Below are 23,879 nucleotides of genomic sequence, written 5' to 3'. Positions count from 1 at the left end.
TATAATATCCAATTTTAGTAAACCATAATAAAAACAATAATATTCAATATCCTTCTTAGTCTTAGTCTCCAGTGGTTGAATAAACTTGCTCTTCATCATTGAATTGTTAAATTGTTGACCTGCCAATTAAACTTAGTAAGCACATATATATTTTTTCCTCTTTTACAATCTTTACAACAGAAAATTTGTTCTAAATATGTTGTTGAATGGTTCAATTATTGTTGTTTTTTAGTCATGGTTTGTAGTTAATTCAGTTTTTTGTTTGATGATGATCAACAAGTTTTTTTTTTACTCTGCGGTAAGCCATTAAGCCTACTACCAATCACCAATACCCGAGTTCTAGTCGAAATTTAACCATCTATTATTAGTTTGACGCTCCAAAGATTCGAACCTCTTTGACCACCAAATTAGAGGCCTGACGTTGATGATGACGAGGAGGAAGTATGATCCGTACCTTAGAATTTGATGCAGTTATTGGCAGTATATATGCTCAAAGTTAGATTTGTTATCAGAAATGTCATTTTCATGCATGTTGGATTTATTTTCCTCTTGTTTTGCATCAACTTGAACAATAACTTTTTTGGAATAAACTAAAACATTTTAAATAAGTTTTCTGTTCATCGTTTGAAATTTGTTAAACTGTCAATTATCTTTATTCTATTTGTTGGTTGCACAAGTCTAACGAATTTGTTGGTTTTGATTGGTTATGTGACATAGTTTCGTTTTAGTGAAATTATTTAGAAATATTCAAACTTGTTTAGATTGTTTTGTAGCTCAATCAGTAGATATGATTTGTATACAAATGTTTCATCCGGTGATGAGATAATTAACTGTCTTATATTTTATCGTTTTAGGCGTTTGTAGTCCCTCTTGTTCTTGGTCTTTTGAAGCAGTTTGACGGTTGATTTATTTATTTTTTGTAAACTTTAGCTGTAAAGAAGTTTATTTATTATCACTTGGAATGTGTTAGTTTTATTTTATCACATATTTAATCAAATTTGGTGATAATATTGCTTGCAGAACAACTCGGGATCATAGATACCAAAACACTGTCGTGTGACTGTTCTGATTCAAGCATTTTTTTGACATCTGTAATAATGGATGAAACAGAAAACAACAATGATTTCGCTTTTAGTCAGGTAAGTTTTTCCACCATTTGTAGCATCTTCAAACTGAGGCGTTCACAGTTGGTTCGATCGGTTTTGACAAAAGTTATGGGCTGAACCGCTTACATATGGTTTCTAAAAATGGCAAAATTTATTTTCCTGGTTGGTCAGGTCGGGTCACCAAGACTGGCAAAGCGGTCGAAATGGTTTGGTTTGGCTAGCTGTGTAAACAACCCAAGCCTGAGCTTGCCTAAGCTTGTGCTCGGCTCGTCTAATTTAAGAGAGCTCGAGTGTGACTCGTTTATAGTTTTTCTAGCTCGAGCTTGGCTCATCTAGTTTAACGAGAGATTGAGTTCGATTCATTAATCATAATTCTTCTAACTTGAGCTCAGTTGTTTTTTTATGAATTAAATTTTTAACTATTATATTTATTTATATATAATCATATTTATATATACTTGTAGTTTTTATATATAGCTAAATATATATTATTTAGTTATTTTTATCATAATTAATATGTAGTTATTATCTAGTTATATATATATTTTTATTTAATTATATATTTGTTATACAAAAGAAATTATTATATTGGTTTAAATAATAGGCTCATAAGCCTCGTCACTCGAGTTCGTTTATTGAATGAACTCCAATTTAAGCTCGAGCTCATTGAAGCTCAACTTGTTTCCAGCTTTAAGCGAGCTGATCTCGAGTAGCCCATGAGCTGCTCGACTCTTTTAAACCCTTAGGTTTGACGATCTCGGCAGTTTGCAACTTCTAATTAATTTTTAATTTTGTTGGGAATCATTAATTCGTATTGAATTTTAAAAACAATGATAAAGATAGTTCATAAATAGTATACATATGCATAACTAACGATCCGAAAATGAATAATAAAGGTATATAACTGGTTCAGTTTACATAACCTGTTTCAAATTCCAAAACCTTGCTTCATTTGGAAAGTTCACTCGGTTTTAACGGTTTATGTACACTGCATCTACAACTCTTCAAGGATGTATTCTTTATCAGTCTTCATTATATTATACTTATAGGTTGGCCACCTACAACCAATAGGTATTCCAGATGCCAGCACTATGAGCATAAACGACGACAAGAATAATGACACTAATTGGAGCGACAATGCAAGAGCTAATACTGATTCAGATAAGCAGGAAAAGGTTGGATCTTTGTCTTTTAAGGTTACTGATGCATCCCCAAAAAAACCGTCAACTGAACATTCAAAGTTGAATGCTGGAAGTTCAAAGGACACAAAAGCTGGTGCGAAAAGTCCGACATGTCGAGCTAAAGTTCCTTTTGAAATAGGATATACTCATATGGATTGGCTCAAAGTTACTCGCACACATCCTGATCTAGCTGGTACTCACATCTTATTATGTAGTTATTTATGTAATTACATATTTAACATATTAAAAAATTTATATTTACATAGATATATGACATGTTCGTTTAGGCTTTGAGAGCCGATATTGAGTAGCTTATGAGCTGCTCTCTTCGTTTACACCCCTAATCATGCGCTTCACTTTATTATTTTCATCCTGTAATTGACTTCCCATCACAAACAGACCGTCATCTGAATTAAGATTTATTTTCAGGAATAAAGGGACAGTCAAACACGAGACTGATATCGTTAAGTGAAGTCAAACAACACAATACCGAGGACTCGATGTGGACTGTTTTTAAAGGTTGTGTTTATAACATCACTCCATACATGAAATATCATCCTGGAGGTAAAATGCATGATTTATGTGAATTATCATAAAGACATATGTTTACTTTTTTTTAATTATCTATCTTTCAGGTGTCGATATGTTAAAGAAGGCGGTTGGAAAAGATTGTACCACTCTATTCCGTATCCTAACATCATATTTTAGATCATCAAACATTTAACTTATGCTATTAATTCAAATATTTAAATTATTACTGTGTTTATAATAAGCCCATAATAAGTTGCAGTATCCATTAATTGTTTGTGATAATCACCTTAACGCGTTGGTTTAGATAAATACCATGCTTGGGTGAATGCTGAGTTCATGTTGGAGAAGTGCGTTGTCGGGATTCTAGAAGATAGCCGGATATGATAGTCTGATAGTTTTCCGGGGACTAAACTGCTACATGCTGGTAGACAAAGAAACACAAAAGTAATATTGTAACATTAAAACATAATGGATTACTGGTGTAAGTTTACAGTTGATTGATGTTGGGAAAATTGCATAAAGATTTGTGATTTTTTGACATCATGATGCATTGTTTTATGTAAGAGAGCTATAGAACTCATTGCACTTGTCACTTGATGGTAAATAAGATCAAAAATATATGTATGTACTGAATCCCCTGAATTTGCATATAGATTTCTAGTTTGTTATAATACTTTAGGATAAAATATCCTTGTAAGAATTAGGGAAATTCGAGACGGAACCATTTAAACCAAAGTAAATCATTCGGTTTGAGATTCATATGGGTTTGTGGCTATAGGAACCAGGTTTAGTTATTCGGTTCATAGTTTGGAATTTGAAATTGTCGTTTACCTTTATTATTTACTTTTATTTTTGAAATAGACAGCTACGCATATCGTTTTTAGAAATTTGATATACGTTTACGATTTTAAAAAGATAATACAACCCGCCAAGCTAGACCTTTTTGTCTAGTCATGGGTGCGGCTTGTCCTACCAAATTACATGTGTTTGTCGTTTATTAAAAATATAGTTAGCTAAACTTTGAACAACTTGATTCACCACACAACACCAATGTTGGATAAAATCTGAGTTCCGAAGATTCTCCTAAGTCAAGACTTGTGAAATACCTCCGGTTTTACACTCGACGAGGAAGATGAAGATGAGGTAATTGTTTGGTCCACCTTTATTATGGAACAACAAAGTGACGAATGAATAAATTGTTAGGACTATATACGCAATCTTCTGAAAGTTTGGGATCAAAAGTAAAACTTTGATTTACAGTGTAATATAATCCATCTATAAAATTATGCCATTGGTTTGATTCTGACGTAAAAATAAAAAATAATGTCGTCTCATGTCATCTCCATCTCTCTACCCAATGAAGTGTAAAATATATTCATTTGTGTGGCTACGTGTAATCTCCATACTGATTGAAGTGTTAAGATACGTCATTCTTAGACCGCGTGTTAAGAAGGTGAAATAGTGCTCTCAAGTCTCACCCTCCTTGGATCCCTTTGATTGGGTGTGGCAATGGTTTGTAAGCAAGATGGAGATTGGCACGTTAAAGGGGTAATTGCCCTTGGTGCTGATTAGATTGGCTAAGCTTGTAATGGGTGGCGCCCCCTCATGTAATCACGACACTGTCTTATGCGTATCTTCATTTGCGTGTTATGTGTCATCTCTATCTTTTTTCAATTTTTATTATAAACCTTTAAACTTTCAACTTTACCTATATATAAAACTTTAGGAATTTTACAAAATCAGTCACAAAGTAATTTCACTTTTTGTAACACCCCGGCTTAAGCGGAAACGTCTGAGTGTGACGTACAAATTGCTCAAAACACATGTGACACTATTAAGTGACAATATTATCATTATTTAATTTAAGCACCTAAGCCCTGCTTGCGGTGCGCACATATGATGTATATATGTGTGAACCCTCGGGTGGGCAAAAGTGAAATTACACTAATTTTGACGTTATTTTACTAATCTCGTGAAAATAACGTTAAAAGTGACGGACGGTTAATCAGGCATCATGTAGTGGCGTTGATAGCCGAAAGACAAGGGTACATGCACCGATCAGCCGGTGTCCCGATGATTGAGTGCTATGTGTCTTATGTCCAAGGCTTGATGCAAAACTACTATCGGCCGGGGGTCTCACCGGAAACAGCCTCTCTATCCTTATGGGGTAGAGGTAAGGCTGTCTACATCTTACCCTTCTCAGACCCTACCATAGCTTTGCTATTGGTGGGATATACTGAGTACGATGATGATGATTTAATTTAAGCACCAAATACACAAGTTCGAAGACAAAGAAATACAAGAAAAACAAGAACAATTTAACAACTTGTCCATTTATTAAAATACGCTAAGTTCTAATGTCTTCTCCAAGTATTATTCTCAATAACGGTACTTGTAGCATATATATATATAATAAAGTCAACTAAATGAATGTTGGTGAGTTCACACAAGTTTTGATATAAATACGTAAAAACCATACAATTCCATGAAACTTGTGAAATAATAACGCAAGTAAGGATCCTTTCTAGTTAGTAACAACCAACGTACTCAGAGCGCAGTGTCCCTTTTCCACTCGAAACAAAATGGTCCTGACAGCAAAGGAGGCGTATGATCATACTTATTGAAGATACCACGTGCAACTAAGTTTTAAGCAAGTAATCAAGTAAACACACAAATCCATAATATAAATTATAGTTTTGTAAATGAATAAGTAAGTTGTATTGATAGGGTATATATGTTACCCCCAAAATATACAAAACCATTAAAAAAGGGGTGTGAGAAACTCACTTCGAAAATAAGAAATGATAGTTTGAACGAGTCGAACAAACGAGGCGGAGAATCACGGTGGATTATCCTAAACATGTAAATATGTATGCTAGATTTTAACAACGAGTCTAAACGAAAAAGAAACTTACGATAAATGGGGGCTTGGAGATTTTTTTATTTAAAATGAGTTTTAAAAAAATGAATTAAAGTTTATATAAATTATTTGATGTTTATTAGTTGAAGAATGATTTGTAGATGAATAATTATAACTTATTATTAATATAAGCTTAAATAACAAGATTAATTACAATATATGATAAAATGTTTTTTTATTCTAGTAACATAATTAATTAATTAACTAATTAATAAACTTAAATGTTTTGCATGAATTATTATAAAGAAATTATTTATATTAGTTTATGTTGAAATAAAATAAAATACAATAAACAATATTAATTTACTCAATTAATTATTTAGAGAAATCAAGTATATTAGTTTTTATTATAAGAAATCTTTAAATAAAACCATTTTGTATATCTCATCATATTTAAAAGAAACATTTTATAAGTTTATGATGATCAACTTATCATAACATTTAGATAATAGTTATATTTGTTCTTGCAAAATAACTAGGTTTGATATAATATTTAGAAAATCAAAGTGTTTATCTTGGATATCCATGATCATTATAATTCTTCAAACCCAAATATAAGATTTTTATGATAAAAGTATCATGATCATGAAGAATAACATACGAAGCACATTCAAGGTAAAATCAAACAAAAGCTATAAAATGCATTGAATCATAAAAGTTACTTGTTAGTGTTCTCAAACTTAAGATCGTATTGTGGTGTGAAAATAATGAAGGATTAGTTCTCATTTTATAATGCAATTATAGTGTTATGCCTTATAGAATTTATGAAATCAATCATATTTAATATAATTAAAACAAAAGTTAAAATGGTTTAAAAGGTTTCAAAGTGTTTAACTCTTTTAATAAATTTTATTTAATTAAAACATTCATTAGTTTATTTTTATTAGTTAAAACACAACATACGAAGAAGATGATGATGATGATAATAATAATAATAATAATAATAATAATTCAAGATTTTTTCTAGTGATTTGCATGTGAAAAGTTCATGAATAAATTATCTTGATTATGAATGTTTTAAATATGCATGCAATAATACAAGAGTGGTGAAAAGTATAATTGCATAAAAATGATCACATGATTGAAAGGTGAATTACGAGTAAGTTCAAAATTGACGGATATCACATAAAATACATGAAACGAAACTTGAGATTAAATAATAATATTATAAAAATTGTATATCCAAAAATTTTATACGGGTCGGGTTTTCGGGTTTAAAAATTAGTGAATATTACACTTTTATACTTAACACTTTTTCTGAATATTACACTTTTATACTTAACACTTTTTCACTGTCAACTTTTCACGTAAATACTTTTCTCTTTTTAACTTTGGTCCCAAGACTTTTAAACTTCTAGCTTTTGTCACAAATTTTTTTACTTTTTATAAAAATACTTTCGTAACCTTTCGTTTATTTTCTACACACAGGTAAAATTACCATCTTGTTAAAATGCAAAAAGTTAGTTATTGTATTCTCGAAATGCTAAACAAGACAAATACTTGTATCGTAACGAATCGAACCAAGTTCGCAACGCATAGATACAAATACTTGTTAGTATGTAAGAAACATGTTATACTAAGTACTTGTTATTTAACTTTTCACATTTCATCCATGAGAATCCAAACAATCAAACATAACATAAACTATTATGACAATGAAGATTTTGCAGATGAACATGTGTATGTGTTGATCTAATGTCTCATTCCAAAATACGATCTTGCATTTTATAAATATAAAAACACATTAGTTGAAAGATCGTGCAGAAACAATATCATAATATTATAAGCCTTGAATTTCAACACCGCCACCTCCAACACCCCTCGTGGCCATCGAATCATCCTTTGAATCCTCAGTTTAAGGAAATTGCAGACCAGTTTCCTTTTTCTTAGTATAAATTCAAACCATGACAACCCATATTTCCACCATCCAAATTAATCCTACTTCTTCATTTCATTGTGTAAAATTAAACCTTAAAAATGGTGGAATTTGTATCTGTTTTGCTTGCATTAACGTTTGTTTCCACTTGTGTTCTTGCTGCTCCAATTGAAGGTATGCTTCATTGATTTTTTTTATAGGCGATCTAGAAAAATGGTTCGGTGTTTACAATTATTACGCTACAATTTCTAAGTTGCGAAATGATTATTACTCGAGAGAACTTTGTTGTATGTAAGTTAATACCACAACAAAATTGAGGCACCGTGATAGTTATTTCACAACTTTAAAAATTAATAATAATATTTTGCAAAACAATACTATAGAGTAAATACTCTATTTACAAAGTTGTATCTTATGCCTTTTTCCTTCATACCGTTCAAATTAAAATTTTATTTGTATTTGATCTTAAGTCGTATGATATTGTAAATGCAGGTAATTAATCTTAGGTAGCAAAAAAAATTAAAAAATCGTAATTTCACAAATTCATCATTACTTCTTTATTGTTATTTGATAATATAATTTATCTAACGTACAGTTTAATTTTTTCTACAATTTGTAGTATTTAAATACTTAGTTCTATTTATTTATTTCTGTCTAAATTACAATGTAAATTTATTCAAACTTGAGTTTTATTCTTGACACATTATTTTCCGGTTATGTAAATATAAAAATATGTTATTTTCATCATAACTCGGTTTCAATCAAATTAAATCGAAATATAAACTAAACAAAACTATAAACAAAACTAGGTAACTTTTAATTTATAAAAACTAAAATACAATAAACTGTTAGAAAAAATCAAATATTATAACCAAACAATGTAACTTGTAATTTCCAAACTTATAATATCATTCGTGTTTAACGCAGGTCTCTTACCAAATGGAAACTTCGAACAACCACCAAAACCATCCGACATTAAAAACACCCTCCTCCTTCACAAAACCTCATTACCCAAATGGGAAATCACCGGCCACGTGGAGTACATCCACGGCGGCCCTCAACCAAACGGCATGTACTTCCCAGTCGCCAACGGCATCCACGCAGTTAAACTCGGCAATGAAGCCACACTATCCCAAACCATCGAGGTTAAAACCGGCTCGTTGTATGCAGTAACATTCGGTGCTTCAAGAACTTGTGCACAAAAACAGATGCTAAGAGTCTCGGTGCCACCACAAACCGGTGACCTGCCACTACAAACATTGTATTGTAGTGATGGTGCTGATGTGTATGCTTACGGGTTTAAGGCGAATTCGACGAGTGTGAAGCTGACGTTTAAGAACCCTGGGGTTGATGAAGATCCTGAATGTGGTCCGATTGTTGATGCAGTTGCTATTAAGGAGCTTCTCCCTCCAAAACCTACAGGAAGTAAGAAACATTAGCTAGCTTGTTTTTTAAAAATACTTTTTTTTAATCTTTTTTAAACATTGTTAAAAGATTTATATAAATAAAATGGAGGTTTCTACAAATAGCACACATTTTTTTATTTAGAAAATAAATATAAAAACACACTATAAACAAACAGTGGCGAAGATTGCTTAGGGCCCCGGGTGGCCCCGGCCCCTTTGTTTTTTTACGCAGTGTTGTAAATTTAGTCGTTTTCGTTTGGAATTTTTTATACATACTGTAAATTTAGCCGTTTTCGACCCAAATTTTTATAAGTAGTGTAAAATTTAGCCGTTTTCGACCAAAATTTCTTATACGTGGTGTAAAATTTAGCCGTTTTCGGCCGAAATTTCTAATACGTAATGTAAAATTTAAGCCGTTTTCAGCTGAAATTTGTTATACGTAGTGTAAAATTAGTCCTTTTGGCCGAAAATTTGAGCCCGACCATCATCGTTTTTTAAATTTTGTATACATTTTGAATCCGTCCCCCGGTGTCTTTGTCCAAGTTTCGCCACTGTAAACAAAACTGATTTATTTATATATGTTACAGATATATGCAAGTCATGTGTATCTAATATATATTACACATAACCTACGCATCTTTTGATAAACGTTTAAAATAGGAGACATGTATACAAATTACTTAGTGATTTTTTATAATAACAATTTAGTGTGTATTTAAAAAAAAAGCACACACATAAACAAATTAGTTATATTTTTTTGTAATAACACAATGATTTATGTATGAAAAGGAAAAATTTTAAAAATATTAATAGACAACAAATTAAGCCATGTAGGTTTTTATAATTTTAATTTCTCACCGTAATTTTTTATTCTTTATCAATATGTCCATGAACGTTCACACAAGATCTCCAATACTTATTCAAGTTCATATTCATGAATTAAACTCATGGGTTGTTTTGAATTTCAGTTAATCTAGTTAAAAACGGCGGATTCGAAGAAGGTCCACAAGGATTATCCAACTCCTCCAACGGCATCCTCCTCCCTCCACGACAAGAAGACATCACATCACCACTCCCCGGCTGGATCATCGAGTCCATCAAAGCCGTAAAACTCATCGATTCCAACCATTTCAACGTCCCAGCCGGACACTCAGCCATTGAGTTAATGTCCGGAAGAGAAGGGGCCATTGCACAAATCATCCGAACCGTCCCAAACAAACGTTACAAGCTAACGTTTGCAATTGGAGACGCGAAGAACTTTTGCAAAGGAGACATGATGGTTGAAGTATTCGCTGCAAAAGAGACATTGAAAGCAGGGTTTAAGTCAGAAGGAAAGGGGAAATGGAAGATGGTTAGAATGGAGTTTAAAGCGGTATCGGATCGAACAAGATTGAGCTTCTACAGCTCGTTTTATCATACTCGGGTTGATGATACGGTGTCTCTTTGTGGCCCTGTGATTGATCAAGTTAGGGTTTTGTCTATCCGATATTAAGTAGAGGTTTTAACTTGTTTTATTTATATCTTTCAGTTGTATCATCGATTTATATTATTTATAGTATTAAATACACATCTTCTTTTCCCAAACATGATCTATATACGTTACATATGCAAGCATACATAGTACTATACTCATTTATGGAAACCCGGGCATTTATAATTAATGATGTTAATTGTTACACATAATATCAAACATTTTATAAACACAAAGCCAAATATTTACATAAGCATGGTAGAGCGCGGCTTTGGTCCAACGGGACGCAAGGTCGAAACTCGAAACTAGTTCAGGATTCGAATGAAAATAATTTGGGTCAAAATGGAACATTTAAAAAAAAGTATAAGCTTAAATTGGATTAAAACGAGTTGTTTTGAAATAGGTACGTAATTTGGTTTAGCTAAAGCAAAAAAGATTCTGAATAAAATGAGCTTGGTAGAAATAGCAACAGGAGGTGGAGGAGAGACGACTACAATGGTAGAAGCAACGGTGATGAGTAGCAACCAAGAGATGAAAAAAATGAATGAATTTAGTAGCAGGACCAAAGTTTTTAAGCATTTGATTTTAATTAAGTACATGTATAAGTGTATTTTGTGAAATGTAATCTCTGTGTAGTTGTATGACGATATGTGTAGGTGTTTCACATGTATGTTTTTATTATTTGATAATAATATTTTTAAGATGGAAAATAGTGACAATAATGTTTATTTAAATTTGGTTTTAGTTTATTGAATAAATAAAATGACGGCACTCTGACATTCAAAGGTTACTCGGAAAAAGGATAAAGCTTAGTTCTAATATAAACTCTAAAATTAAGATATTTTGGAGCTTCTCAGTTTGGGCGAGATGCATGAAAGAATATACAGAGAATGACGAGTTTGTTTATCGGTTTTAATTTATTTATGAGACGTAGTGTTTTTGCTTAAAATAAGTTGTAAGGAACCTCTCGACACATTTATGTAATGTGAAAACGTTTAAACTTTTAAGTAACAATAATTTTATTTTTTAATTAAGATAGTTTGTTTCATGATTTTTGCGGAACCATATAGGTAACCTGACGTAGCGTGGTGATAAAATTGGATGTCAAACACGTTGATTCTAAGAATACCCGTGAAGAACTTCCCAAAATTCCCATAAAAGACGTAGATCGTAACTAAGATAAATAATTGAACATGTTGATTCACACAAATACCAGGATCAATTTTTTCAACTATCGTTGATTCACAAAGAATACCGATAATTATGTCCTTCACACACTAGCACACATTGTGATAGAGAGGAAATGATTTTTTTTATATATTCCAAACCTTATTTTCTTACATTACAAAATCTCAAGTATAATGATGTGGGGAGATCAAAAGTTTACCAAATAATGACGAAATGAGTTATGGAATTACAAGAGTTTAAATTATTATTTTATGTCTTTTGGTTTAATCATTAGAAGCCCAATGGTTTTCTGTTTTTTTAAATACTTGAGATTTGTAATGTAAAACAAATAAGGTTTGGAATATATAAAAAAAATCATTTCCTCTCTATCATAGTGTGTGTTAGTGTGTGAAAGACCTAATTATCGGTATTTTTTGTGAATCAACGATAGTTGAAAGAATTGATCCTGGGGTTCGTGTGAATCAACAGGTTCAATTATTTATCTTATTTACGATCTACGTCTTTTTTGAGAGTTTTGGGAAGTTCTTCACGGGTATTCTTAGAATCAACGTGTTTGACTTCCAATTTTATCACCACGCTACGTCATAACCAATATAAGTAATTTGTTTCTAGTTGTAGTGGCGAGTAAGTTCTTGTGTATTCATTGATTCATAAACTTTGTATGTATTTGGTTGAACATTATGAATGATTGTAAAAAGTCTGATGCTTTATTATTAGTTATCGTATTTTAAATTGTGTAGCGGTACTTGTAGGTACTCTGTTTTTGTTGTTTTTTCTATGTAGGATTGATTAATTATGATCATATTGTTAATTACATATATGTATGTATTTATTTTTTATTATTAAATAATTCATTGTGATAGTAATAAATGTATAACAAATGTAAATCGGTAAATAATAAACAAAAAGAAGAAGAATAAATAACTTAAAGAAATCGATGAAAGTTAAGGGTTTAAGGGCATCTTCAATGGTATGGAGATATTTGAAACATAAACCATTTATCTTTCTCCTACTTACCCACTAACACCATTCAAACCATCATTCTCTCTCCCTTCTTTATTTTTCTTCTAAGAAAATCCAATACGCATCCCTCAATCTCTCTTTCACTTGGCACATCTCTCCTTCATTTAGATTCTCTCTCTCCTCCAAATAGAACATAATATGCTTTAGAGATCTCCCATTAGATAAGAAACTAAAATTGAATGATAAGATAAATAATAAGCAAAATAATTTAAAATTATTAAATGAGTTAATGGTCATTTTCGTCCCTGTGGTTTGCTACTTTCGCCACTTCAGTCCAAAATTTGTAATTTTGTCAATTTAGTTCTCATAGTTTTAAATATTAGCCAATTACGTCCCATCCGTCTAACCCCATCCAGTTATGCCGTTAGTCTAAGGGTATTTTTGTCTTTCTCCTTTTTATTTTGAGTTAATGGTCATTTTCGTCCATGTGGTTTGATATTTATGTCACTTCATTCCAAAGTTTGTAATTTTGTCAATTTAATTCAGCTTTTTTTGTCTATAACCCTAGATAGCATTATCCAAGCCCAAAACAGGTCTGCATTTACTCTGTCGGCAACAGTAATCATACCTCCTCCTCTCATATTTAGTTTCTAGACGGTTTCTAAACTCTCCCCCATGGTGAAATTCAATGGTAAAGTGGTCAAAGCAATTCCGTAAAACCGAATTGTACGGAAAAAACTAAAAATCGTTTCTTTGATGAATGCATAATAGTTAGGGTTTAGAGATTAACATATCATAACGAAAATCTGAGTCGTAATCAACTATTATACATTAATCAACGAAACGATTTTTAGTTTTTTCTGTACAATTCGGTTTCAGGGAATTACCTTGACCACTTTACCATTTAATTCCACCATGAATAAGCTAGATTTTAGGAAATGTCTAGAAACTAAATATAGGGGGGATATGATACCTGTTGTTAACTGAGTAAATGCATACCAGTATTTGTAAGGCCCCGTTACCGGTGCCCTACTTTGGACGTTGGATTTACTTATAAACAACGTTCTAAATATTAGAGTTAATTAAAACTTTACGCGAGCATACTAAAAGTCAGCTACGCTGAGTGAGTTCTAGTTAATCAAACATAATACAATACATACATAACTACATACTTTCATACTTTTGTTTATAATATACTTACTTACCTTCACACTTTCTTTCTTTCATATACCTACCTTACGTTTTAAAGAGCATTATGCCCTATAACCTTCGCATATATTATTAGGGTATGCAACCCTTTATCCTTCGCATATATTATTAGGGTACGCAACCATTTAACCTTCGCATATATTATTAGGGTATGCAACCCTTTAACCTTACCTTACCTTTCATTATCATATCCATACGTTTAATACTATACACAACATAATTGTACATACATCCGTATTCATATACACATATCATACATACTACACTATACTTGCCTTAACAGTACATGCAATAGCCGAAGGTCGTTCACGTACTGTCAGGCATACATACATATATATCAAGACATACACTTACCATTTAAGGTAAGTGTATTAACATCCACATCGAGTATGTACACAGCCCTGAAAACATAACACAGAAATGGGGCTAGAAACTCACCTGCAGTCGGTTACGTTCACCGTTGATGGTAATCCCTTTCTTCAATTGTGCACGGCTGACTGTATAATAATTACACGTATCAATTAACTCACTACTCATATCATCTTTCTAGTCTTAGCTATTACCCACAACGAACGGGGGTCCGGGGGCAGCGCCCCTGGCAGCGGGGTCTAGGGGCGGCAGCCCTTAGCAAGGTCCAAGGGGCAGAGCCCCTGGCTGGGGTCGATTCTCATAACGAATTAAGTCTGATTCGCTATCCGATTCGTTACCGAACTTAACTTACGCGAACTTAATTGTAAGCGAACTTGTATACAAGCGAAGTTATATACAAGCGAACTTAGCATTAAGCGAAGTTAACTACAAGCGAACATATTCAAAAACGAACTTAACATGCTGCGAACGTAACCAGGCGAACTTAGCATGGTGCGAACCTAACCAGGCGAACTTAGCATGGTGCGAACCTAACCAGGCGAACTTAGCATGCTGCGAACCTAACCAGGCGAACTTAGCATGCTGCGAACCTAACCAGGCGAACTTAGCATGCTGCGAACTTAACCAGGCGAACTTAGCATGCTGCGAACTTATCCAGGCGAACTTTAACAGTAGCGAACTTAGATACGAGCGAAGTTGCCCAGAAACAGCAGCTACGGGTTTTGTCTTAACCCACTAATCGCTTATATTTCAACGTATAAACCTCGGATATGATCTTAACCATTCCCGTAAACGTTCCCATGGCCAATTTCGGATAAGACTCGGCCCGAAAAAGCATAAAGTTTGGACCTTTAGCTTAAAAACGTTCAATACTAGGTTTACGGGTTCATTTAATCGAGCCATTTATGTTCGCGGGTTCAATAGATTTGTTTTATCACCAAGTTTGCTACTTTAATACTTGTTTATACTCGATCTATACTAGATTCAAGTTTCAAAGCTAACCGTTTATAAAAACGTAAACTTTAAAGATAAACGACATACCTTTACGTGTTTTAAGGTTACGGTTTAGCTTGGTTATGAGCTTTTGGTCTTGTATCTATCTTGTGTAATGAGGATTCAACGTTTGTTTGGCTCGGATCTTACTCTCCTATCTCGGCCGTATATGGTGGTGTAGGTGTGTGTGTTTTTGAGTGTGAAAAGAATAAGATGGTAAGAATGAGAATTTAGGGTTTTAGGATGGTTTAAGGGGTATTTATCTCTTAAAGCCCATGGACCTAAGGCCCATTACCCTTTAATCCTTTTTAATTATCCAAGTCCATCATTCTTCTTTATTAACACTAATTAATTATTTAACACACGACAACTTAACGCAACTGTCTTTATTTAATATTAGAATATTTTAAGATGTTACAGTATTTGAGGTTGCTCGATTGTTTTAGGCTTGAATTATGCTCTTCAGGGTTATAAACAAAAAAAAACTGAATTAAACTGTACATTAAATTGACAAATTTTCAAACTTTGGACTGAATTGGCAAAAATATCAAACCACAGGGACTAAGATGATCATTAACTCAAAATTAAAAGAAAAATGACAAAAATACCCTTAAAATAACGGCATAGCTGGATGCCGTTAGACGGATGGGACGTAATTGGCTAATATTTAAAACTATGAGGATTAAATTGACAAAATTACAAATTTTGCACTGAAGTGGTGAAAGTAGCAAACCCCAGGAACGAAAATGGCCATTAACTCAATATAAATTTAAGAACTAGATCGAATAAGACAAAGAAATAAAAAAATAGAATAAGATAAAGAAATTAAGTAAAGAAAAGTTGATATTTTCTAGTGGAATAAGATAACAATAGTAGATTTTAATAATAAAGAATTATGATTTTTTTTATTATTGTATTTTTTAGATAATTATGATTTGCTCCAGTGTAATATGGACAGAATTACTTAGGACACTAAGCTTTTAATTTTAGTTTAAAAATAATTATCCAAAAGTAATGTGGAGGCTGATATTAGAAACCCAGATCTAGTTTATCAGCATACAAAGTCTACCAAGTGAACTGAGCTGCTATTTGTTATCGTTATGGATTATGAAATATATATTATCTCTTTCATAATTTCATCTTCCTCAAAATCCCGTTAGAGTTTACTTTCTTCTCTAAATTACAAACACCACAATTGAGTGTTTATGTTAAGATGTTCTTCACCGTCAACAATGGAGTTTCCAGCAACATCGTCATCCCCGTAGCTTTCCTCATCATCCTCTCTCCCTGGTTATTATCATCCCATCACTAATACTACAATCACCCACCACCACCACCACCACCGCACTCATTCATTAGAAACACTTGCACCAACACCCATTCTGGCGATCCATTTGGGATTTTGAACGGCATGAATAGACTAAGATAAAGAAACAAATAATAATAGAAGAAATAAGACAAAATTTAAACTTTTAAACAAATTAATAGTTTTTCTTAGTAGCTAATTCTTTTTTCTACCTATTTCACCTCCTAGCCTTGAACACATAACTATTTAGTTAGTTATAAATCATACATCCTTTCTACTAGTAAATATGGTAAGTGATTCATGACCAGCCCACTAACCCAACGAACTCTGTTTTACCTTTTTCTAACGGTCGTTAATGTTCATCCTAAAATTTCACATTTTGGTGTATTTTCATTTTCATAAGTAATATAAAGAAAACAAGACATGTGTGACAATGTCACTAAGTTCGAATAAAAAACTTACAAACAGTTATGATGTGTCTTTAACCGCCAACACACATTGACCCACAAAAAATCTTATTGAAATTGAAATTGTTACACGCTTCTCGTCTTGTCATGTTACTTTGTTAAAAAAATTGTATTTTTAACTTATGTCAAAAATAGTGAATGTGAGACGTACTAACTTGGACAGCGATTTTTAATATTAAGTGGGATATTCTGGATCGTAACCTTTTAGTTAAAAGAAAACCTCGTGTGAAAATAGTAACATTTAATTTCCATGTATTTTCTTTAATGACGTGAATAAGCTTTAGCTCAACTAGCGTTGGAGCATAATTGAAGATTTGGGTTGGAGGTCACAAGGTATGATGCTCGAATTTAATCTCAAACGCATTTTACTACAGTAGGCCTTTGTAGAGGTGCACAAAAAACCCGAACCCGGAACCGGACCCGAAATAAATACCCGGCACCGCTTTTTCTAATACCCGGGTTTTTAATACCCGAACCCGAACCCAACCCTACCCGTAGGGTACGGATAGGGTATGCATTTTGGCACTAAAACCCGAACCGGACCCTATTTATATCCGGTAATACCCGAAAACCCGATTTGTACCCGGTAATACCCGAACCCGGAACCGAGGTTTTCCAATACCCGAAACCGGGTATTTCAAATACCCGATGTATACCCGAAAAATACCAGAATAATACCCCTAAAAAGTGTAAACTTTTAAAAAATTCAATCTATATAAAAAAAAATACCGGAAAAAAACCCGAAAAAAACCTGTAAATAGAGTTTTTTCAATACCAATACCCGATAATAGGGTATTCAAATACTCGGTTTTAGAATACCCGGTTCTATACCCGACCCGAACCCGATGCATAGGGTCTGATTTTTTAGAGACAATACCCGACCCGAACCCTACCCGATTATTACCAATACCCGGTCATACCCGTACCCGGTCATACCCGAACCCGGTTCTATACCCGAACCCGGGTATTTAGAAAACCCGATTTGTGCTCTAGACCTTTGGGTGACAGGTTTTCCCTGAAACAAAATATGGTGGGCTTGGACTGTCCAGCGTTATTTGCGTTTGTGGGCTTATAGCGTCGCCTTTTTATTGTTACCATGGGTGGCTGGACTTTATTCATTAGTTGTCCGAAAAATTTCTTTTAACGACCTAAAACAATCTCTTTAATATTACTAATAATTAAATATCATTATTTTTTACATTTTGTTTTATTGCATCCACCTTTGATTTTAATTTTTAAAGAAAAAGTTAATTAATTTTTAATGAGAATCTCTCCTCAACTAAATCAAGGGTTGATGTAGTAGAATATTTTTCTTAATTAATCATTAATATCGCATTAAGGAATAATCATTTATAATTATTCTTAACATATGCTCCCGACCACAAGATTAACCGGATTATCCTTTATCTTAAATACAATCACAATCTTAATATTTTTTGATGATTAAAATCTCCACCTACTTGATTTCTTTCTGTGCGTTTGGATCCATTGTACAAGATTAGGAATGACTAAGATTAAAGTGTTTGCATGTTTGGTTTCTTGTAAATTTATAATAAGAGATGAAACATTAATCGAATATCCAAATCCATCACTCTGTCATGAAATTATCAGGTTTGAACTACGTTTTAAATATGGGTTGATCTCATGAACACACTTAGTTGAGTTCATGTAAGTACGACTCAACCATCACAAATGTCTAAAGCGATAAAAATTTGGGGCTCAACCATATCAAGTGTCTAAAGCGATAAAAATTTAGGGCATTTTTAAATATTTTTTATTATCGAACTCTGACTTATTTTTTTATTTTTTAGACTTATAGGTTTATACTTCGATTTCAGCTTGACATGATAATATTACAATAGTATAATTTAACAAGATTTAGCTGAAATCCGACATTAAATCCCAAGTAACAAAATATTTAGGGGAACCACATTCATAGATTACCTCTTAATCGGTTATATCATATACTCATCTTTTACTGTAATAATTTAGCACTAGACTATCCATCAAAGAGTCACTTAACTTAATATGCTTGATGCCTTGATAAGATATTTGTGTTAAAAGAAAATAAGCATTATTTTGTATTTTAAACATAACCAGAAACCAGATGAGTGATGGATGCATTCTCTAACACAATATTCATAAACTGAAATATCATTTGTCACCCAATAAATCACCAAAGGGTTTAATTTACAAACGATCAAACTAACACACTAACAACATCATCTTCATAAATTCATAATCATGATTAAGCTCTCACAGAAAACACCCTAACCTCATCAATCACAGGACCACACAGAGACCCGAAATCATCAACCCGAGTATGATAATACGAGCTGTAAAACGTGATTCGGGATCGGTTCGCTACCGCCTTAAACTTCATGCTCACCGTCTTCCATTTCCCCTTTCCTTCCGATTTAAACGGAGCTTTTAGCGTCTCTTTTGCCGCAAATGCCTCAACCATCATGTCTCCATGGCACCCGTTCTTCGCGTCTCCAATGGAGAACGAGAGCGTGTAGAGCTTGTTTACGACCGTTCGGAGGATTTGAGCGACCGCACTTTCTCGTCCTGCTACTAGCTCGATGGCTGCAACGCCGGATGGGACGTTGAAGTGTTTGTTGTCGATGAATTTGACCGCTTTTAGCGACTCGATTATCCACCCGGGAAGAGGGGATGTGATGTCTTCTTGTCGGGGCGGAAGGAGGACGCCATTGGACGAGTTGAATAATCGATGAGGACCTTCCTCGAATCCGCCATTCTTCACCAAATTATCTGCAACAAACTTAATTTATAAGTTTTTATGAATTCAGATCTGAATAACTTTGCTCAGATTTGAAAACTTGAGAGTTGTTTCGTTTAATCTAGACAAGTGGCCCAAACGAGCCGAGCTGCTCGTGACTTACTCAAGATCGAATCATTAAAAGGCTTGAAACCAGCCGAGCCTTGTCGAGCTCAAGCCTCTACAAAAGCTCAAAGAGCCGGTTGTATTTTTAGGCTCGTCAAGCCTTTAATGAGCGTATTCTGTTTTTCAGGCTCGTCGAGCTTTAACAAGCCTATTGTGTTTCTTAGGTTCGTCAAGCCTTAACGAGCCTATTGTAATTTCGAGTTTTTAACTCTTTTAAACACTAATTTCACAATGTGATGTCAAGCACAAGTTGAGCTTTAGCTCGTTTAAGATACTGCACACAAGCTCGATCCGAGCTTACACTCGTTATAATTATTCTAAAAATATATAAAAATAACTAAAATATATATAAATTAATTGATAAATAATAATCAAACCTATCTTGAGTTTAAAAGCCAATTCGTGACCAGATCTCAAGCTATAGAGAAAAAGCTCAAGGCGAGTGGAGCTCGAGCTCTTTTAAGTCAAAATGAGCATACTCAAGCTCGGATTCGGATCGTTTTTTATAAAAAAAAACTAAGACAAGCCAAACCCAAGCTCTTGCAAGTCAAAACGAGCCTAGTCGAGCTCGGGTTCGGCTTGTTTACACCCCTTAACTTGAAGGTTTTATTCTATAAAATTAACTAAAATATATATAAATTAATTAATAAATAATCATCGAATCAATCTTGAGTTTTAAAACCAACTTGCGAGCAGATCTCGAGCTCTAGAGAAAAAGCCTGAACTCGAGCTCTTTCAAGTCAAAACAAGCCAGTCGAGCTCAGGTTCGGCTCGTTTATTATTTTCTAAATAATAATCGAGTCAATCTCGAGTTTAAAAACAACCCGCGAGCAAATCTCAAGCTTTTATTAAAAAAACTCAAGACGAAGGCAACTCCGAGCTCTTGCAAGTGAAAACAAGCCGAGCTCGGGTTCGGCTCAATAACACCCCTAAACCTGGAGATATTGCGCTTACAGCGAGTAGGTCTAGGAGGTAAGAGCTCCTTAATAGCCACAGCATCAATCAACGGTCCACACTGGGGATCTTCCTGAACCCCAGGGTTATGAAACGTTAACCTCACACTAGTTGAATTCGCCCGAAACCCATACGCATACACATCACCACCATCGCTACTATACAGCGTCTGCAGCGGCAGGTCACCCGACTGCGGCGGCACCGACACTCTCAACACCTCTTCCTGTGCACAAGTCCTCGAAGCACCAAAAGTAACCGCGTACAAGGACCCGGCTTTCACCGCGATAGTTTGGGAGATAGTGGCCTCGTTTCCCAGGCGCACTGCGTGCACGCCGTGCGCCACTAGGAAGTACATCCCGCCGGGCTGAGGCCCGCCGTTAATGTACTCCACCAGGCCACTGATCTCCCATTTTGGTAAGGCGTTTTTGCCTACCAACACGGTTTTCTTTAGTGCTGTTGGTTTTGGTGGTTCTTCAAAGTTTCCATTTGGCAACAGTCCTGTTAAGTTCAAGTAACAGTGACGCCAGCAATTTTTAGACTAAACAAATAAAATGTTGGCAGCAACACATCATTTCCTTTTATCCCGGAACACAAATAAAAACTTGTGTTCCGGGACAAAGAGTTTGCTCGCTCTATTTTAAATTAGTGAGCCTTATACTGAAAGGCTCAATATTTTGAAATAGAGGAGCAGCTACTCTATCCCAAGATTCATTGAGGTCACGCTGACACGGAGACCTCAATTTATTATTTTGGGATAGAGTAGTTGTTTTTCTATCCCAAAATTTCATTAAGCCTGAATGAAGGCTTAATGAGATTTTTGGAAGTTGCAAACACTAAAACCTTGTGTAGATCTGAAACATATACCTTCCAATGGAGTTGAAGTTGGAGTGTGAGTGGGAGCAGCAAGAACGCAAGAGGAGATGAGTGAGAATGCAAGGAGAAAGTGTGGAAAACTTGCCATTGTTTGAGAGAGAGAGAGAGAAAGGATGGAAGTGAGAAAAGGATGAGGAAATTGGGGGTATATTTAGATTGGGAAGAGGAAACAGGGGATTGTGTAAGAAAAAAGTGAATGATATGAAGATGGGCACGAGGGGTGTTGGGTGAGAAGGGTTATTTTTGGTATTTTTATTTCAAAGTATTCATTACAAAAAAAATAATTACAAATAATTTGTCCTCGATTCATGCAATCTAATCGTAAAGGAAATACCCTCGCAAATATGTTGCTTCCTTTCTTTTTTTTTAAATTTGAAAGAAAGATATTGTTTTATATTAGGAAATAACGTTTATTTTATTTTGGGCATGAAGTTAAAATAGTAATTTTTTTGTTTGTTTGTGTGTTTGGTTAAAACGTTCTTTAGTTTGTTAAAATGATGTTATTTGTGCGAAATAACTGGTTTTGTTTTCTTTTTCTTTTTCACTTCCATACGATTTTAGTATCATTACCGTTACTCCCGTTAACACTCGCGTGAATTGACCAAACGAACGGACATAAAGTGAATGGTGTTACTTGGAAAGGTTTCCTTCAAAATATTTTTGTATAAGAATGTGGAGAACACTACGAAATTAGGGTTTCCAAACCGCTTGTTGCTTGAACTTTCTCACCGTTCGCTCGAAAACTACTCGCTCATTTTTTCGCTAGATTGTAAACGAGTAAAGGTCCGCTTAATTCGGTTCGACTCGAATATTTATAATTTGTTCTATCTATAACTAGTGTTATACATGGCGCGTTGCGCCGGACAGGTTGTTAAAACCCGGGAGATGATAACCCCAAACGTTGTCGATCCCGGGCGTTGAAGCGGTAAGTCAACGCAAATTCGATCGGTTTCGGTTAAGTGTGTTATGATACCGGTCCTAAGAACAAAAATAAAACAAAAACATATAAAATATGAGGTTGACCAATTGAGTGGCGTAAGTCGGTAACACTCGGGCGTTGGGAAGATCCGACATTGCTGATCCTGAAAGTTGAGGTGGTGAGTCTATACAAATTTGGCTAATTTCTGTCACATTGGTTAGGACACTGAATTAAAACAATATGCAGTGAGTCTTATGCTACTTTGTTCGATTTCCGTTATCTTTGTCACGGTATTGGAACTAAAATTCAAGGACCAATACGGTACCGCCAAGTGACCTAATCAATACTTAAAGACACCAAAGTTTGTAATTATTATATATAATGATATGTCCTCAAATACATAATTTGCTTTTATAATTGCCTTGAGTATTGAAATATTGGATATTAAATATTATTCCTTTTTAATTATTAAATATCTTCTAATACTTTAAACAATTAATATAACAAGTAAACAAATTATAAAACCAAATTATATGTTTGTGCATATATAATTATATACATAATTAATTTTTAAACTATTAATTGTTTCATATATTTTATATTCAACTTCAAACATCAGTTTTATAAAAATCTATAACCTATTACTAATTCTTTAAAAACTATACTAATTTATTTTATGTACATTATATTCAGCTTCAAATTTGTTTCTTATAAAAAATATTATGACGGAAAAAAGAAAAAAATAATGCTCAGAAATTCGCTCGATACCTCTTGGAAAATCTTCACTCGATTTTGGCTCGGCTCGATTTTTGATCGGTTTGATTTTGAACCGATCGGCTCGGTTCGATTTGTCAATGAGCCAAGCAACGAGCTAGGATTGAATGGTAGTAACTTTGTTAGGTGGTTATTGTATTTGATCTGTTTTGGTTGATAACTTTTGTGCATGTTAGTTGGGATTGGTAAGTGGTAAAGGCAAATGGTTGGGACTCATATATACTTCTGTGGATGTTTTCAGAAGTTAATAAATATTGAACTGTTTACTTTTAAAATTCTGTTCTAAAGTTTTGTATTACGAAATCACTAGTGCAATCTGACATGTTTTAGTGTATGTGTTCAGGATGGGATTGATGAAGCACATCTCGGACTAACCAGGATGTTTTTACATGGACGCCAAGCAGCATGCCCAAACATAAATATAAAGAAAGTGGCTGAAAAGCAATAATATTTTTTGGTTTTAAACCG

At 33.8% G+C, this 23,879-nt stretch overlaps 3 protein-coding genes across 3 annotated transcripts; 2 read left to right on the top strand and 1 right to left on the bottom strand.

Moving 5' to 3' along the window:
* Window positions 1–1,097: 1,097 nt before the first annotated feature.
* Window positions 1,098–3,265, top strand: LOC143610449 (cytochrome b5 domain-containing protein RLF-like). Its single transcript, XM_077084932.1, has 5 exons — window positions 1,098–1,139; window positions 2,156–2,480; window positions 2,717–2,851; window positions 2,923–2,973; window positions 3,123–3,265. The coding sequence occupies exons 1-5, from the start codon at window positions 1,098–1,100 to the stop codon at window positions 3,200–3,202; spliced, it is 633 nt and encodes a 210-aa protein (XP_076941047.1). The 3' UTR covers window positions 3,203–3,265.
* Window positions 3,266–7,432: 4,167 nt separating this feature from the next.
* Window positions 7,433–10,567, top strand: LOC143610448 (protein TEEBE-like). The gene is made up of 3 exons (XM_077084931.1): window positions 7,433–7,788; window positions 8,542–9,039; window positions 9,989–10,567. The coding sequence occupies exons 1-3, from the start codon at window positions 7,716–7,718 to the stop codon at window positions 10,510–10,512; spliced, it is 1,095 nt and encodes a 364-aa protein (XP_076941046.1). The 5' UTR covers window positions 7,433–7,715; the 3' UTR covers window positions 10,513–10,567.
* An 8,568-nt stretch (window positions 10,568–19,135) lies between these two features.
* On the bottom strand, window positions 19,136–21,917 carry LOC143610440 (protein TEEBE-like). The gene is made up of 3 exons (XM_077084924.1): window positions 21,710–21,917; window positions 20,846–21,343; window positions 19,136–19,758 (listed from the first exon to the last, which is right to left on the bottom strand). Exons 1-3 carry the CDS (start codon window positions 21,804–21,806, stop codon window positions 19,235–19,237), a joined length of 1,119 nt encoding a protein of 372 aa, XP_076941039.1. The 5' UTR covers window positions 21,807–21,917; the 3' UTR covers window positions 19,136–19,234.
* Window positions 21,918–23,879: the final 1,962 nt, after the last annotated feature.

The sequence above is a fragment of the Bidens hawaiensis genome, unplaced genomic scaffold (genome assembly GCF_021521415.1).
Source record: "Bidens hawaiensis isolate Kalapana, Puna unplaced genomic scaffold, B.hawaiensis_p1.1 tig00026342_1, whole genome shotgun sequence".
Classification (NCBI taxonomy): domain Eukaryota; kingdom Viridiplantae; phylum Streptophyta; class Magnoliopsida; order Asterales; family Asteraceae; genus Bidens; species Bidens hawaiensis.
Note: the sequence above shows the minus strand (reverse complement) of the source record. Positions and strands in the feature narration are given on the sequence as shown.